Consider the following 19,606-nt stretch of genomic DNA (forward strand, 5'->3'; position numbering starts at 1 on the left):
AAAGGATATCGGCGACAGGGTGGCTGGTTATTAAACGAAATTTCAGACAATCCGCTCTTCCTAACTTCTTTAATTCATTTTGTTTCACCGAGGAGAAAGTAATACGTCGTGATGGCTGGAAAGTTCAGACACGGTGTGCAATGATATTTTACGTGGAAATATTTCAACCTACTAATTCGAGCGTCTTATACATTTTAATCGTTCGTAGTTCTAGCATCAGTTTTACTTTAGAAACGTCGGATCAGTCGATTATATGGTTGGGAGGGCACATTCATTGTTTCATCCAATTTCAATTAATCCGCGATTATTCGCCGACATCGCTGCTCCTTTTCCAATATTTCTTCGTTGGACGTGTATCAACCCCACCGTGTATCAAATTACAATAGCGCGGAATAAAAATGATATTAGATAAATGGACATTAAACGCGTAATCGAAGACGGTACACAAGTCGGTAGTTTCGTGAAAATAGAAAACCTATGGGGTAGGATTGCACGGTGGGGAAAAAAGACACGAAATTTATCAGCGTCCAGCAGCGAGGTTCTTGCGAAGGAAGTCGCATAGATTCGAAAACGCATTCATCGCTGACACAATATCGCGCGTACCAACGAGGGGACAAAGTTGCTCTGTGAAACGTATCTCGCGCGTCGCACCGGTTCTCTTTTGGCAAACACCGCGGGATCGAACAATTCCAACAGTGTTCGCGTCTATGTGCTGCACAATGTGATGACGATAACAATTTTTAGAGGTGAAACCACGTCGTTAGCGCGCAAATATTGCGTAGAAATGAACGAAGACCGAATCATTCGTAGGAAAAATTGCTAAAAGTGTAATTCTAACTGCGAACCACTCATGGGATGTAATGGAACGTAAGTAATTGATCTGATTACGCCTGATTACGGTCGATCTGACCGTTTCAATTACCCACAGCAGTGTACCTTGGACGAGGACCAACCTAAATCTAATTGTCCGTAGACAAAGACAAAGCGATCACGTTCGTTAACGATATTAGAAAATTGGTATATGTAATTGAATATATATACATATTCATTTAAATCATTGATGTTCTTTGAAATTTCACAGCAAGGAAGCCTGCAGTGATGGCGCGTATTTATTTAAAATGCGCTTGCAACTCGATTATATGCCGGCCTGCATTTGCATACAATTTCAGCTCGTTACGTCTATGAATAATTTCGCTCTCTCGATTTACCTGGTACCGACGACCGGAGGTAAAAAACGAGAAACGGTCGAAGAAAAGGTTATTCAGTTGAAGTTAACCGCGCGATCTCGCGGGGTCAGGAGAAAAGTCGCGCATTACGTCGCCCTTAGGACACAGCGTCGTCATACCGGGATTATTAAACGCGGATGCAGGTAGGCCGGAAATTATTTGGAGATTTACTTCCTTTCTCACCTGGAACGCTCTCTACACTCGGTTAAGCGACGTTCCATTTCTCTCGGGAACGAGACGGCTATTAACGTTTTCAACGGGAAAAGGAGGAGGAAGAAACGTTGGTGGAAAGACAGGGGAAACGCGTCTTCTTCCTCTTCTCTTTTTCTAACATTTTGCTTTTCTTGGCGAAGCGGGCAATATTTTCAGTACGGCACTTTACTATTTCAATTTTCAATGCTTCAGGAAAGTAGGTCTTGCGTATTTTATTCCGGCGGATCTTTCTTGAAACGAAAGGCCGCGCCCCTTTCGTCCGTGACCCGCCTGTTATTTGTCGACGTTCGTTTAATTAACTTACCGTCAGAGCGAAGAAACCTAGACAAACGATGAAGGGGTGAACGCGGCCAAGCTCGAAAACCGTCGGTTGCGATCGCGTTGCAATCGTGCATTCTGTTTTCTTATCGGCCGCGCGGCAACCAGGTTCCCTCATCTTCCTTGAATTAATCGTCGCCCGCCACGCGATATTTCTAATGCCTGTGTGTGTATAGACGTGCACGTTCGTGTCCCTGCACCGATGCCCTTTTCCAAAGCCAACAATCGAGGTTTCGGGCAAATCTGGATGAAGCGGAGGAAATCGTAAAGCGTGTGTATACCTCGGAGCAGCGAGATATTTCACGGTTACTGGGAACGAAACCCGAGGATAACCGATTATTATTCGCGTGTATATGTGACGTTTTAGTAGAGGATAGCCGTATACTGTTGGGAATTTGTCGCGCGCATTGAAAAGCGTACAATAACGCCGTTGGGACGCGGAGTCGACTCGACGAGAGAATGACGAGCGAACATAAATCATCTGTTGGACGCTTGGTGAGCGGGAAGATGATGAATGTTGCAAGGTTCGGCAGAGCTGCGATCTTTGAAAAATGACAGGCTTGCCACAGTATAGAATCGAAGTTTCAACGTTCTGGCGGTACTTGAGGGGCAAAGTTAGCGGCGCTTGTAACGCGCGGGATACGTGGCCGAACGGTCGATGAAAAAGCGACGAACCACGCCGTTCGTACGTAACGAGAGTCGAGTGTTGCTTTTGGGATTACTAAATTCAAGCCACTCGTGCTTCCATTGCAGGTTTCGTTTCATCGAGTGCCGGTATACATGTGAGAAGGGTTTCAATATTTTTACCAGGGCTACTCGATTTCAGCCGATAAATGAATTTATTCAGAAGCGTACGTTGAACTTGATCTTTCCGCGACTCTGTAAATGCAGCGACCAACGAACGATATCGAAATTGATCCGCCGGTTTTTCAAGTAACGGAGAGAAGGTCAATTTAATAGGTCCGATCGGTAATTTCAGGCGGAAATTTAATCTCCCTACCGTTGTCCATGCGTATAGCAATGTTTTCTATTAGAAGATTATGTTTGCGAAGTAGAGAGGATCCTCTCTGTCATGGTAATTACTATTATACAGGACGAAGGACGGTGCTCACAACATGTCGATAGTTAATTAATTCGATGCTGGACAACAGGTAGCTGTCGTCCGGTAAGATCGATAAAAACTCTCATTGATAAGCGAATTAATTAGCGACCACGTCGGTTAATTCCTGATCGAATCCTGACCCTACCTCTATTATTGTATCTTTCTAATCTATTGCATTATGCCATACGCCATATATAGCTCGTCGAACTTCGCGTCTACTTTATAATAGACGCGAATTATTCTCTAGTGAGTTCTCTAGTTGGTTCACGAACTCGCTGACATGGTGTTGCGACGTCTGTTTTCCTTCGAATCTCGTCTATACTCGAGGCAATTTGTCTTCGTTGAGTAGCCAAAGTCGTTGATACAGAAGTCGTTTCCTTCGTCTGTCTCATAATTTATACGCGTATCGCTCCGTTTCGATTAATCTCGCACGACCTATTAATTTTTTCTGACGACCGCGATGGATCTCGCTGGAGACTCGCCAGGAAATTTTAGCTTTCCGTTTCCGGCGATATACGTTCTCCGGGGAATCCGAGATCGATCATTCCATGCCCAATGGTACGGGACTTTCCACGTCGGTGCTCGCTTTCGGGCCTTTCCTTCTATCGAATCGCCCACTGCACATGCCGCTGCCCTTCCATTGTTACGCTTATCTCATTCACTGCCAGACAAATTTAAAGCGTCTTGCCCTGGGCACCAAGATCTTATTTCAAGGAAAACATGGAATTTCACAAAATTTATATAAAATCTTCGTTCATCCTTTCTAATAATTTCTAACCCAAACTTACTCCGTGATCGATTGCAATCAATCTAAATCTTTAGCGTAAAGTACGAGATGTCTCGTAATCGGCACTCTTGGTACATACGCTTACTACGAGATATCTCGTAGTTGGCAGTGAATGGATTATCCAGAAATTCCGCCGCGAACACATATCCACTTTCATTTACATACTTTATGGTGTATTTCAGAATATAGTGGAATCTTTATAAGCAAACTCGAAGAAAGGTAGATACACTTCTTTGACAGTACGTTCAGGAAATAGATCATTTAACGTAGATATCGTCTCCTAGGCAGCGAGATGAAGTCTCCACCAGCGTCGGTCACCGAATTCGTAAACCATGTGTCCATCTTTATCATAGCTAGACCTTTTCCTCGGTTCTCGATCAGCCAGTTTCCTGCCTACGGTAAAGAATTCAAATCGAAGCTGTACATGGAATAAAATCAGAATTGGTAACTACTTTGGGGAATGGAATCGGCAACGAAGCTGAAAACTCGCTGACCAGCGACGAAGTAGCGGTAAATTGCCAAAAGGCCCCCGTGCCACAAAACATTCGTTCGTATCGGAATTCGATCCCCCTTCCTTCCCGTGGTTCGATCCAAAAAGTCAAACATTTACATAGCACGATTTTCCTACGTAGCACCCTAAGTTTAGCCATTGGCCAAACACTGTCCGTCGATGCGTGAATTACGCGCGATTACAGCAACCCTGGCGCATCATCGGCGACTCGCTAATTATAGCGTGACGATGCACCGAGCTAGGAAAGCTCGCGGGTGTTTAACATATTTATATCCCTGTGGAATCGTATATTTTCGCGGTGGATAAGATCGCGGCCGGTTCGATGCAGGGTCCGATTCGCGTCTGCAAGGTGTCACGTGGCATCGGCCGTGTTCGCGGATGTTTACGCGGCCGACCGCAGCTGCGAAATGTCAGGAAGTTGTCCTCGAATGCAGACTCGAGGGGCGCAGCCGCGACCGCGTGCACTTTCGGCGGCTTTTACTGCCTGCAGCCACGCCACGTACCTTGACGAGTCACCGTACCGTTTCGCCTCGTTGCTGTTTCGCAATATCGTCACGTTGACACGTGATCTATGTCCTGCTACATTCTACACGCGTCAAACTGCGCACCCACGATTTGCTATGCTGAATTTCTTATTGACCCATCGAATTATCATTTCTTTTTTCTCTGGTCGTATACAGCGGTCCGCATAAATATTCGCCTGCCTACGATACTCGGCTTTTTCACCACTGTACGGTATCTTAAAAGAAAGTTGCAAGTTCTAAAGCAGACAGGCGAACGTTAAGTGGTAGATGTTACAGAGGTACGATAACTGGTTTTGGACGAGTTCTTATAATAAATTGGAAGCATCGACGAAACATTTCAGAAATAAAGAAAACGTCAGTTAGGTAGCGTGAATGCAGAGTCGAAGAATTTATCGCGGTCTCATAATCGTGAATTCGCGCGGGAGATCGCGCGCGCCTTATCGCTCGACAGTTTCGTAACTAGTTGCTTCGTAATTCAGCAATCGTACATTATACCGCCGTTAAGGACATTTTATGCAAGAATTTCCGCGAGATCCACGAAACCTGATAAGGTGAACAGCGCCGAAACTCTCACGTTCGTGGTACCCTTGGTTATACACCATAGGTCGTAATGCAAATTACCGAATCGGATCTTAGATAAAGTTTTAGCGACGGTGTGAGTTACGAGGAGGAAAAAGTAGCGATTAATTTTTATTAGGCTCGAACCGTAACGATATTCTCGATGAAGTTATCGTACGATAGGCGTGTTAATCCGACGGAAGAGCGAAAACCATCTCGAATATTCTACGTGTAATTTCGCTCGATGCTGAACCTCGTAGAATGCCGTTGTTTCGTACCTCATTCTGGTGTTACGGGCTTTATGAAGCTTGCGGACGTAGTAAAACGCTCGTTAAAGAGAAATAACGCGTTAATGATGGATTCACCGAAGTCACGCTGCGTGCCGGAACGATGTCATTTAACTCGCGTTCTTTGTATTCCACGCGAGAAGCTTCGTAAGGAAGCTGAGCGTGTACATACAGCGGTGCCACAGATAGGCATGGCTGGCTGGTCGAGATAAATCGTAATGACGTTGTCTGGTGAATCACGTTAACGTTGCTTTTCTGGCGAAAAGTTTGCTGGTTGGCGAAAAATTTTTTTCGCGAATAAAGTTTGCACGATAAAAATCTGGACGAAAACAAATCTTTTGACTAACGTGACGGATAGTTATGTCACCGACGTGCAAAATACTGCCACATTCAGGATACCTCGACGGTTTTTGACGACTAAAAGAACGTTGTTCTCTTGATAAAAAATTTGATTCATCGTAATCGGAAAGTCATAGGAGATTATTGATATTAATCTTGGAGATTAGTTTGGAGGATTCGCGATGTAGTAAAGTTTACTTCTGGATTCTAACTTTAACGAATGATTATTCGTCAATCTAAAGGATGACAAGTAGCTGTATGTTTTTTCTGATTTGTTTGATCGGAAACAGAAGGCTTCTCGTTGGCTGTGGAGTTTATTGCCGAAGGCTTTTACTTATATTAGCTCCCTTAAAAGTGTCTGGATTCTTATGACTAGGATGCAATAACTGGTAACAAGGTTGCTGCAAATCATTCTGCAATTTATGTATCGAACGCAATTTCGATAAGGGCCGAATGCAATGATCGTTATCGTACAACAAGTACTTGTTTATCCGCAAAATATACCTTATAATTGAGCGTGGGGAAGAAAGGAGGAGAAAGGCAATTGCATCGATCCGTTGCTTTTTGTACATTGAAAAAGTTGTTCGTGGAAATGGCTGTTTGAACAAGGTCTCGTAGAACTGCGGAGGAAGCGAAAATCCAGCGGTTAGGGCATAATCGTTGCGGAAATGGGCGTGGACGCGTTTAAAACTTCGGATCGCCGTCGCGTATTTGCCGCATTTGAATAGTGTGCACACGGTAATTTCTCGCGGAAAATCCTCGCTAAAAGCTTAATTGACCGAGCGTCGGCGGCAAGCAGGAGACGCCTCGGGGGAACGACGGAGAAAGGAGAAAAAAGAAAACAGACAGGGACAATGCGTCGTTGTTACTCTAATGACTTCTTCTGCGCGCGGATTCGCGTTCCCGAAGCGAGTGAAACTGACGCGTTTTCCGTTGTCGTCGTCGTCGTCGTCGCGATTTCACCGGGCGGATTTCCAACGCAGCAACACCGCCGTCTGTTTCTCCATTGTCACGCGCGAGACAATTTCACTCGACCTGGAAAGACACGCGACTTCGTTTCTCTTTGACCGAATTCTTCCCTTCAACGCTCGTTTTCCGAAGGATCGCCTTTCAGCCCTTCGCTTCCTTCTTCTTTCCCCCAAATTTTGATTTCTTTCCAAATCTTTACCGAAACTAGGTTGACCGTGAACACACCGGATGTTTTGGATGTTTTTCGATATTTTGGCAATGTCTAATTGTTTTTCTCGGCGTTTCCGGTTCCGATTTTATCAATGGATTCAGCCACGCGACAAGACAAAACGATGGAACTATTCGAAGCTCGCTTATGAAATTCTGCGAATAACGTTGCTTCTTTTTCGTTGCAGAAAGCCAGATTGGCACGAATCAGGATCGCGAAAGCGTCGAGCGGAGCGGCCTTCGTGAGCAAAAAGAAGGCGGCTGAGGCCCGACTGGCCGCGCAGGAGAGCGGCCTTCAGCTGGACGACAACTACAAGGAGGAGGATATTTTCGAACTGCAACATCATCATCTACTTCGTTGTTTAGAGAAGACCACGGTGAGTCTTTGAAAATCATTTACACCAGTTACCCTTAGTCTCTGACCCCCAAGTTCCTGACTTGGCTACTCTCTCTCCTCAGCTTTATCATTCGATTAACATTTTATCTACCTCTGTCCTGACTCTCGCTTACGAAGATTCTCATGACGTAATAACGTTTCTCTGACGGCAAAGGAAATATGTTTTGCCAACGAGTTATAAATCTGAGTAGTAAACCGCTTCTCGTAACATTAGCTCGGTCAAGCCCAGTCTCCTTTATGTCACGATAGCGCATAGTTAGCAAAGTGTCGGCTCTGTAACTCTTTCGAAATGAGCCAGGACGCCTGTCGAGAGGAAGAAACAAACTAAAAGCGAAACGCTATACGCTGTCGTAACGTTGAAGTTCAAGCTTGGAAGAGAAGGGACGAATATCGCCGCTTGAAAGGGGGAGCTTCTCGTCATCGACGCAGAAACGTTCGCTTCATTAAACCTGGTAGACGGCCGCTTGTTTAATTTCGCGGCATCAGTTGCGAAACGGGGGAAATGTCGCGCTATCTAAGCGCCGGTTCATTCTCGGGCGCGAACCAACGTCGCCTGCCTCGAATCCAAGAGTCCGTGCGCTGCGGAGTAATTTGAATAAACCCCCTCTGTTCGCGTCCAATTTTAGCACAGCACTTGTGCACGAGGGATACCGTGCCACCCATCGAGTGCGGCGCCCAGCTTACCCGCGCGCACACACATAAACAGAGAATAGGCCTCGGGTGTCGTTGAGACAGATACACAGCCACCGTGTGTAGCGAACGCCGGCAGATACTCCTTTGTTGTCGTTTCCGTGAATTTCAGACCGTGATAATAATTTGGATGCCCTTTTTATTTCGTCGTGTTATCGTTTTAGCGATAGGATAGACCGTAGCGAGTTCGATAATAAGCGTATCGTCAGCTTTTGTGTTTCAAACTTTCACGATGGTGAGATGTATTTTGATATCGGCTTTCCGGCATGAACGATCGCCTTTCGATTTTGCATTTGCACTTGGCATTTGCATTTTGGCCCGACGTAATTCCCTAGACGTCTGCTTCTTCGGGGGATACCTGGCGTTGAGGGTTGGCCAATCGAATTAAACGACATCCGGTGAACTCTTCCGGGTCGAGCATTCGGATTAGAACTTCCGAGTTGAATCATCAGTTTGATCAGCCAAGCGAAACATCGTGCAATATAAATGGAAACAGTGGGGACCGAAGCCTTCAGTTTCAGGTCTCGCCTGCAGACAAATGCAACGTCTACGAAATCTCTGGCCAAAATGCAAATGCCAAGTGTAAATGCAAAATCGAAATTAACGATTAACAGTTCTTGGTGGGAGCTGCAGGTGAATCCTAAACCGTTTCATCTGAATTTTAATCTACCGGCGAACTCCGTTTCCACGAACATCGCGATTTAATATTTTACGAGATCGGGTTGTTTACTCGGTAGGTTTTCGTTAACGTCTCGATGATACTTAACGGAATATCCAAATTCAGCATCGGCCTTTAGGCCATCCGTTAACGGGAATGTTTCCATGGCGCTGGTCCCGAAACCAAATGCCGAAAGCCTGATAAATAGGTCAGTTGGCGTACTGAAAATCGGAACTTCGTCTCGATGGTCACTGGAGCCTGAATTTCCGCGGAAATTCCGTTAATTGCAAGTTGTCCCGGGGTTATCCGTATCAAGGAGTATGCACATTTTACAAAATCAAGAGCAACCGCTCGTCCCAACGATCCGTTCGATTCTATTATTTTAGGACGAACGAAATGGAAGCCGATGTCGATAACTCGTACGTTATAGCAGCCATCCTCGTCTAGTTTTCTCTCGAGATCTTCTTGTATCGTGTCGTCTCATCGTTTTGATTCTTTATCAGCTCTCAATCATGTTGGTCCTACTTCGACGATGCTTTCGCTACGATGGTCTCAGACCTTCTCAGACTTCTTCCTGCTGGATGTACTTAACCCAGAAAGAAGCGCGATTCCGGCGGCTTTTGTCAAGTCGCGAAGAAAATCGCGCATACGGCCCGAGGGAGCGTCGCTCCACTTCCTGCTGCCTTCTGTCGTCTACTTCTTCGCGTCTACGCGATCTCCACTTCCTGCCGGCGTTTAGCAGCCATTTTAACCGACCTTGCGAATCCTTTTCTTTTTCCTCTCTCTTCTCTTTGGGGAATCTTAGACCTGCTTATCTTCTCGAGTATCCTTCTAGAATTGGAAAAACCGCGCGACTGTTTAAAATTCTGCAAGATCGCCCGATGATATTTACATTTCCCTTCGTCGTATTTAAATCTTTCATCCGATTTACCTGGCCTGCTGAAGCTTGTTGTTGTCAAAACTCTCCGCAGAAATGATTAATGCGTTTGCACGAGAATAGGCAACGAGTCCGCAGAGTCCGAGATGTAACTTTCGGCTTGGTTTAAACTAAGTTGGAACATTGTTATTTGGAATGTGGAACGTACCAGTATCGTTGGATAAATACAAAGTTTCTAACAGAGTAAATCCGCAAGGTAAAGAGACGACGAGTCGGACGAATATTACGCGGCACAATTGCCACTTTCTCGATCGTGTCATCGTCTTTCACGATTCTTCTTCGCTTCAGTGTTTTCCATCGAAACTTTTTCTCTGGTTTAATCCACTTAAGGATACCGTGCATGCCCTCCTCCGACGTATACTTATTTTTCCTGGTATCGAATCCCAATCGTTGCTCACTCGTGTCCCTATAATTGTTAACCGATACGTTTCCACGATATCCTTGAAACGTCTTTGCGACCAAGCTTCGCAAAAGAATGTGCATGGACGACGTGCCACGTGATACACGTCAACAGATAACAAGAACGCGTTTCACCTTTCGACGATGCGATGACCTTTCACGAACCGGCACTTCGGCCGATGGATCGTGCTGTTAGACGTCTGTATCGGTAGTCTGAATCTACCGCGGGCTTCGTTTTGCCATCTGAGAATCGGTAGAGTCTTCATTTCATGGGACTGGATATTACGAGCGAAAAAGGACTTTGTTGGAACCCGATAATGACGCGAAATTGACGTCTGAATGTATTGTAGCATGTTCTTCTTTTTCCATCTGCGGGCGGTTGTTTTTAACACGTCGGAGAATCGTGAGAGTACATGGATCTCGCGAATATTCGTTCCTTTGTTTTCACGCCAGCTGGATGAATCGCTTCTGAAGGTAATAGGATGACAGTTATGAATAAAAAGAATAAAAAAGGGATGTTTCAGGCGTCAGCGATGCCTCCGCCGCCGTCTAACAAAAGGGAATTCTAAGTGGGACGGAGTTGAACTGCTCTTGCCCTTACTGTTACAAAGGAGCTCGTTTCAAAAAACAATGTCGATGATTACGAGCTCCATCACTCAGCGAAATGAGATTCCCTCGGCGAGTTCGATCCTGGTTTCACGTCGTGCACATAGCGAGACCAGACTTGAGGTAGCGTGTGTGCGATCTGGACGCATTCCTTGGTACCATAACGACGTTGTTCTCTCACGGAATCGTAAGGAGAAGACAGGCAAACGATCTCCGTTGAAGATCTTTCGAGGCGGTCGCGTGTGTTGCGCAGCTCGTGAGCATCAGACGCGGCCAATCGGTGTCGTCGTGTCGGCGTATTGATTTCTTCCGGGTCGTGGTCGGCCTCGATCGAATCTCTTCGGGAATCGAAGTCGTCGGGGCGAGACGTCATCCCGAGACCCGGGGACTAATTATAGTCGGAAAACGGCGTTAAAGAGGTCCAACAATAGCGTAGCCGCATCGGATTTTCCGATCCGCATGGCACGAGCGGACGCAAGCGTTCGAGGAAGAAAGCGTTGTCGTTCCTCCTGCTAAACTTCTCGAAAACAGACCTGTTTTCGCTTTTAAACTCATTCGTGTTTCGTTAGAACTTTCTTAACTCACTGGAACCTGTCAAGTCATCCTTTTCGGACAAGTTAACATTCTTTCTGCAACAACATTATGAAACCCTTCTAATTATAATCTTGTTAATGTTCAGGGAAACTAATTAAGTATCATAGTGAATAAAACATTAAATACTTCTTTTTAGAAGCAACTTTTATTCATCAGATTAGCATCGGACTTCGTACATTTTTTTAACACATAAAAAGATTCAAGTGTTTTAACACCAACGAAAGAGACTATAACTGCGAGCGACGATCCCTTATGCGAGTCTGTTGCGAGTTTTAAACTTCTTGAAGTAAATTGTAATATCATGTACGGATACTCGTTTCTTTTATTTATTCGTCTTCGTTCGACGACGAACAAGAAGAATTTGATAAAGTCCGGCCTGTGTACCTCTTCCTGTTCACCGAGTCAGCAGTTTGCGAAAGAAAATTGAGACGAGAATAGTTGCAGCAAGAGCCTTTCCTCGAACAGGGAACCCGTTTCATCTCGAACACGAGGAAACGTGTTCTCGCGAAGAAATGATCGATCTGGAGAAAAATTTCGTCGAGTTTGGGTCACGGTCTTCGTGTTTGTCCGTTTACTTCAATTTTTCCTTTTCCCCGGTTCCCGATCCACTCTATTTTCTTTATTCTCGGAAAGCCGGTCCTTTCCAGTACGCTTATTTCCAGCTGGACGATATTAAATTCACAAGTAGCCCAGCCATGTCGCCGTTTTTCAGTGTCGAGCAATGCATACGCAAAGCCGGATATTCAGCAGTCGTCTCTTCTTCTTGCCGTATTCACGCTCGTCCACGGTTCCTCTGCCTGCACTTCGAATCTCTTTATCCTTAATTCCATGAAAATTTGTCTGGTCCTCGCGTCAAAGGAATCTCTTTACCGTGGAGATACTTTTTCCCGGGGAATCCCAAGAATTGGCAAATAATCGCGTGTAAAAAGCGCAAAACGTTTCTCGGGTCTAAACACTCGTCGGTGAAACTTTTTCGTTGCTCTTGGCACTGAATCAACATCGCCGAAGCTTCAATTACAAAATATTCTTCTCGTTATACGAAAACAACTTCGTGTTCGATCTCAAACGAAATTTATACTGGGAAATTATACTTGGACGAGTGGTAGTTTTCAAACTGTCCATAAAGAGGTCGACTAAATTCGTTTTAGCGAAAACTGCAAGCGTGTCTAAGCTGTCATCTTCGAATTAATGATGAAAATCGGCGAGTAAACTCGCGTTCCCCTCGCAGATCGATTATCCAGATTCTGTCATACACGAAAGCGAACGGCTGTCCTACGAAATAGGATGGAAGGTTCGAATTGTGCTAGGAACATCTATAAAATGGCGACAAGTGCGCGGCGTGCCGGGGTCAGGTCGAGCGGCGTGGCGAGTTATTTATGGGGCACGAGGATGGCCCGGCTGAATTTACGAACGCTGATCACCGCCTCTATTAAGCAGGGAATGCATATCCATTCTGACTGCGTCTTGCGGTCGCTGCATTTCTAAAATGGTGTCGCCCGTTGCACGTACGTGTTTTCGCCAGCACTTGCCGCCCGCGATCGACTTCACCACACGGTCAAACGAAATTTGTACCCTTTTCTCAGCGCGGTTTAAATTTCTGCAAAGATACGAGAAGTTCGGTAGACGTCGAATAGAATACGTGTTTAATCTAGCGAAATAGATTCATTTTTGTTTTATACCATCCCTTGCAAATGCCGATTTTTTTTTAGATAACTAACGTTTAATGAAATTTAATTAATTTATATACAAGGTGGTTGGTAACTGGTGGTAAAAGCGGAAAGGGGGTGATTCTACGCGAAAAACGAAGTCGGAAACATAGAATAAAAATTTTTCGTTTGAGGCTTTGTTTTCGAGAAAATCGACTTTGAATTTTCGCTCGGTACGGCTCGTTGTCTCGATGGAAAAATTAAAAAAAAATTGTTTATTCTATATTTTCGACTTCTTTTTTCGCGTAGAACCACCCCCTTTCCGCTTGTACCATAAATTACCAACCACCCTGTATAAATTAAATTTAATTAATAATTCGTTCAGTCGAGAGAAAATAAAGTTTCCACCCTCCGCGAAAGAGTTATTTATCTTACGTATTAAGTTTCCGTTCGAAGTCGAATAGCGCGACATTTTTAGAAGGAGGATTCAACTTTTCAAAATGCAATTGAATTTGAAAGGGACGGAACCGTTCTGCAATTTGGCTGGATCGTTGTCGAGCAGTTGGATCGGAAAGCGAAATCCTGCGCCGATTCCGATCCATTAAACGCGATTGTGCGCGGGAAACGAGGCGAGCCGTGGGGCGCGGAAATTTGTTTAATTTATATTTAAACGCGCGCAGCTGAATCCCGCGACATTTAGATCAATGGCTGCGTTAAATAGAAGATGCAATTGGTAGCCCTCGAAAATGGTGTCATGACACGCGTCACTATCTTGGAGAGGTCAGTTGCGTTTATAACCACCTTTACGACCTTTACGTAACAAAAATAACGCCACCATGCTGTTTATAGAGGCCGGCGTTCTTCCACTATCTGACGTTATTCTCCATGGAAATTGTATATTTTTCCGACGGAGGTACGTCCGGTGAAAATCACAGCGATGTTGTGAATCGTTTAGATTCGAGGATCAAAGTTCCACTCGATCCGAGTTAATAATCTTCGTGCCGTTGATTTTCCAACGAAAATAGCCTAACCACGGAAAAATGATAGCGTTGCAAGCAGTTCGACCAACTGTAATTTATATTCATCAAGCTGGAAGTCGAATGAATGATAGTTAGTTTAGTATTCTCGGTAAACTCGGAGCAAACTTTTTCCTCGGCTACTCGGCTACTCATCGTGTATTAATTAAGCTTCCCTAAAGCTAAAAGTTCCTCGCTTTTCGTCGTTAAACGCACTCGTTCTCCGATAATTTGAATCTTATTCTTGGTCGTTTAATAATCCAGAATCTCGTCAGCTTGCGAAACGATCGTTTCCCCTAACCGGTCATCACGCTTCGACTTCGCAAACAGACAGAAAGTCTGTTTTTTCTTTGCATCTGAGCTTTCTTACGAATCGAGTAGAGACACAAGAAGAGATTGATCGAACAAAGCGTGGTATTACCTTGCCGAACCACAGCTCCCTTTTGTCCGTTGATCAAAGTGGAGCACGTATCCTTGCTCCAGTATGTGACAAAGAACCGTCTAAGTTGTCGCTTTGAAACAAAGTTGGGAAACACACACAACCGCGTTTCCCTCGGCTGTCTATCTCAAACGTTCTCATCGAGACGCTCAAAGTCTTGATCAATAGCCACTCGCAATTTCTCCTATCATCCGGCTGGCTCGTCTTTCACTAACGAACGAATCTGTCCGAGGTACTGGGCCTGTCCAAAGAATTCCGACGAAGGATTTTCTTTGAGTCGCCACCAGATTCGCGCATTCGTCGATCCACAGACCAATCGCATTTCCTTCTATCGAAAGACGTATAGACGAGATCCTTCGGGGAAAATAATGGAAGGTGCAAGTTAAAGGGTATGTTTTGTCGGTTGGATATCCAGCCCCCCGTGGAACGGCTCGTTTTATTTCTACGCTCGGCTGGTGCTCACGGGGACGAAAATAAGAGGCTCTGACGCGATAAGGACGAGTTTAATCCGGGAAACGACAGAGACGCTAGTCTATTCGGAAATACAGACGCGAATAAAGCTGCGGTAGGTCCGCGGTAGTCTGCCTCGTTCACGAGTACAGTCCTTTTTCGTTCCTTTTTCCTCGTTTTCCTCATCCCTTTTAGCCCATTTTCTCCCTAGCCTTCGTTATAGCCGACGCGCGGAATATTTTTCACGCCTCGCTGCAGGAATAAACATCTGCCTTCCTGTTCTCCCGCTATCCGCGTAAAATAATCCGAATTTTTCGGGTCGCGTACGATCCGTCACAACTAGTTGCGATTCATGAAATTTAAATATTTGCAACGGGCTGCGCGTTATCGAACGACGCGAACGTGCATACGAATGTTAACGCAGCCATCTCGTGGCTTTTCATCGCGAGACTCGCTAATGTTAGATTCGAAATCGTCGGCACGTTTCCTCGCTCGTTTAGTCGATAGACCGTCTATCGACAAGGAAACGCCAATCAATAGATACGTTCGGTGCACCGAAAAGGAATACCGTGCGAATGCACGTCGTAGATAACGATCGCATACAGACCATCTGCTCGCAATAGCCGTTTCAAAGCTGATGCTATGCGTCTTCTTGGACGTTTTAACTTTCGCCTCCGCTGGACAACGGTAACGTGCTTGGTCGATCTGACCTTTTAACTAGAATTTATCGACGCAAACGCATCGTGTTATCGATTTTTCGCAAAGAGAATGCCAGTAACGCGAAGGACGAACATCAGGTGGAACGAGAACCGAGATGCACGAGTTTTCATTCTGCGACATCGGTTCTTGCACGCGAAAGACGTTAAAGGTTTCGACACCCGATCGTTCAATCTCTATCGTGAACGATGGATGAAACGTTTCCACGACGGTAATACGTAGGGAGAATCGGAGAATAGAAAGAAACGAGAGGTTATCGAGCGATCTCGACGTCAATTCCGCGTGAGTCAACCTCTTTTCACCTACGCGGAGAAGATTCGATCTCGTGCAATCGAACAACCGCGCGATCTCTTCTGGAAAACCACTCGGAGAGGAGCTGAAATGGGCCTTTTCGAACCTCGGTTCGAACCTAGGTCAGACACTCGTGCGACAGATTCTCTATCGTTCTCGATCGATTCTCACTACGAGGTTACGAACTGCTCTATTTTTGCGATTGAACTTTATAGACGCTTGCTTCAAGTTGATTAGCCCTTTTTTCATTCTATCCTTAACCGATCGATTATCAATAAATCCCACGAGTGCCCTTAGAGATTTATAGTTCACTCGTATCTAGGGCTTTTTAACTCAATCTCATTAACCTGTGAGTAACTTGGAACGTTGATGAAGTCGTCACGGAGCTTCGGCTCGTAGTTCGAGGTGTGCATTTCCGTCGTGATTGCGGCCGAAATCCTAACGGAAATAACCAGGACACGCGGCTAACAACGAGCGTTCGCGTAAATGCGTGCTTTCCCTCTGGCTATGTAATTCGAGCGGAGAAACAACTTGCGACATGGTCTCAGCAATACTCGGCGGGCCAAAGTTTGGCCGGCAACAATGGCACTCGTTGGAAATGGCCTCGGCGCGATTCCTCTGCGTCAACACGCGAACACGTTCGCCACGTTTGCTCTCAGAACTATTTTTCTCCGTGCTCTCTATTTCTTTTCCTACCTCTACTACGTTTTATTGTCCATTCTAAGTTACTTTTCAAACTTCCACCTAAAGTCCGCTGGAGAAGAACGATACGACGTCGTTGCGATTTCGCGGCGGTGACGCTATTGTGATTCACTAGCATCGTATTTCTTAATGGTACAATGCTCGGGAACGTAGACCTCTGTTATTGAAATTACAACGATATTGCGTCGCACTTTATTATTAGGATCGCACTTTATTATTAGGGAAATTTTACAAGCCACAATTTACAAGTGTCTTAACAACAAATATTAATAAATACCCTGGCATAATATTAACAAGTTTGTTAATGGAACAAACGAAATTTCATGAATTAGAAATTATCGGATTATCCTATATACGACGAAAAATTACAAAATTGCCAAGATGGAATCTATAATGCACAACTTGTAACTCGTTAATTTAATATTATTAGTTTGTAAATTATATGGAGCAAGAGGGGATCTGAACTAATACTGCAGTAATTGCGTTATATTAACGTTGAAAAGAACAGCGAGTTCCCTCGTAGCATAATGGATGCATTCAAGGCGAACGAACAGCGTAGCTCGAACAGCACGCGGTTGTCTGACAAGTCACGTTCCCGATCTACTGTGGTTACACGGCAGCGCGTACAATCTGTTCGTCACGACGAACAACTTTGACGGGAGTAAACATTTTTAAGAAAAGTGGATTTTCCTTAATGAAAGGAAGTATAATATATATATAACGAGCATGATACACAATTCACATACTGTATGGTATCACGTAACGTTATGTAGCGACGTGCATAATCTAGTTAATCGCGTGAGCATCCGATTTAGAACGGATACGACTTCCAAACAAGGCAAGTAACGTTCATTTGAGGACTAGAGAAAATATAGGATTACGAATTTGCGTGGAAAGGGGATCCGTGGAATTTATAGGTAACGAGATATCGATGGAACGCGCGTCGTGAATTATAAAAGTTGAAACAAGGAGGATCGAAACTTTCGACGGCAAATTACGAGGCTGTAAACTTACCGGCAGCGGCTCTATCCTGCCTGGTGTATATGTAGCTTCGAGCAAACCTAGAAAACTCTATCCTTGATCTAAAAAAACTTGCGGCGCTACATTAAATAGACGAGTCTATTCTCTTATTGTTCCGACACGAAGGGGGAATAGCATGTTAACGTTACGTTTTCATGTATTAAATACGAAGTAACGAGAATTATACCGAACCATGGGGCAGGAATAGCGCAACAACGGTGTAAACGTACGATCATTCTTTCAACTCTTTACCGATTCTCACAGAAGATTCTCTCGTTTTTCCATCGTAGCTGCTGAAGATTTCAGAATTCACAAGACACATTTCACAGCGCACGTTCTTGCTACGTTCAGCTAAATCTGCACCTGCATTCTCTCAATCGCTCGTCGCTTGTGTCCATCTTCTAGCCGAAACACGCGCCCGATACTCAATCACTCGTTCACGCGAATTCTCACACCCACGCTACAAACTATATTTCTATCATGCCTGTTTTCTACTTATTTTTAAACACAATCCTGCCTCCTCTCCGTCTTCTCCCGATCGTACCGTGTTTCTCTCATTCGACATTCAACCTACGTTATACAACGAAATATTGCTCACACATATTAGTTCTGCAGAATACCAAGGAAACGACGAACTTTTTTGTTGCAGGATCGCGAGTTCGTGGAGATGGAGGTACCCTACAATGGTGCCCCGAAGAGGCCGGGCTCGCCGTCGCCCCTGACCTCCCCCGCGCACAGCACTGCCTCGAGGGGCGGCCTGCTGCATGCCTGCTGCGGCCGCTGCTACCCCCAACGTTACCAGGTACGCGGTCGCCGTATTCTCGCCTCGACGACCTCCATAAGCGAGGGTCCACCCTCGTCTTCCTCCCACTCTCACCAATCGCAGCCGAGCGGGCAGCCGGTGCAGTCCCATTATCAGCCGGTTGACCCCATCACGGTGCCCAATGTCGCGTTTAACGTGCCCGGCGACAGCGATCGGCAACGTCGCCAGGGTGCCAGCTCCTCCAGCCCCTACAACGAGACAAGGGTGTGAGCCGAGCTCGGGACAGCGATTCCACCGGACCGTTCGTTCCTTTCAGCTTGACCCGTGATCGAGATTATCGGTTCCAAGGTCGTTCCACCCTATTGCTCCATCCTCGTTTTTTGGTGAGTTCTTTCACCACTCGTGCCGAGTCTTTTTCTCTCGCGGAGATCGCTCGGAAGAGTTTGAATCGGAGAGGCTAACGTTATTCAGTTACGTTACGAGATTTGTTCAGATTACGGGTCGAAGTTGCGTTTAGATATCGGCTTTGGATTCTATGGGTCTGTATGGATTAGATGGATCTATTGGAGGTTCCCTCCATTCCAATCGAAGTTGCGAGCTATGGTAAAGGTAAATCATATCATAGAAGAGGCATAAGAATATCAGGGACCTTTGTTTGCCTTGTGTTCTCGATGCCGAGGCGACGAGAGAACGTTGTATCAGCAGAAGACTGAACGTTCCATATCTTAGGAGGACTTTAAGGACAGCTTGAACCCAAGCTGATCGGTCGTCTACGCTAATCGTCGCTAATTTCGATCTTGGGTCTAATCTGAATTACGAGGAATCTTTTCGAATTCTCGACGAATTATTCCCGTTACTGTTCGAGCTCTCTCGATCGTTAGATTATTGGCTTCGATTCTTCGTCGATGAAAGTGGCTCGATCTCGTCAAGACACTGATCTGTCCGGTTCTTATCGATCACCTCGATCTTCGTTTCACCGTTTGATCGGATAAGCCGCTGTGACCAGAGATTGATGCGTTCGAATCCGGTGCTAGAACCAAACGTTTGTGTTCCGATCCAGGACAATGCGTGTCCTAGAATTCGCTCGAGACTGGATCTCGACGATCCCAGCGATCGTTTACGGTACGATTAGGTTAATGGGTCGCTTGGAGATTAATTCCCGGGGTTCGCATTAAAATCACCTCTCGATTCCAACCTACTCTAACCTGAATACTTACTTGGTAGACTAAGAAGTCACAAG

The 19,606-nt window shown here is 45.4% G+C and overlaps 1 protein-coding gene across 9 annotated transcripts in view; it reads left to right on the plus strand.

Annotated features, from left to right (window-relative positions):
- LOC117239424 (potassium voltage-gated channel protein Shal) overlaps positions 1-19,606 on the plus strand; it is a 115,823-nt gene that overhangs the window by 48,979 nt on the left and 47,238 nt on the right. For all 9 annotated transcript variants that reach the window (XM_033504954.1, XM_033504998.1, XM_033504993.1 and 6 more), the window contains exons 3-4: positions 7,230-7,418; positions 18,253-18,405. In XM_033504954.1, coding sequence (XP_033360845.1) covers positions 7,230-7,418; positions 18,253-18,405 — 342 coding nt within the window. The remainder of the gene's footprint in view (positions 1-7,229; positions 7,419-18,252; positions 18,406-19,606) is intronic.

This window comes from Bombus vosnesenskii, unplaced genomic scaffold (genome assembly GCF_011952255.1).
Source record: "Bombus vosnesenskii isolate JDL3184/JDL3185 unplaced genomic scaffold, Bvos_JDL3184-5_v1.1 scf7180000013264, whole genome shotgun sequence".
Lineage (NCBI taxonomy): Eukaryota > Metazoa > Arthropoda > Insecta > Hymenoptera > Apidae > Bombus > Bombus vosnesenskii.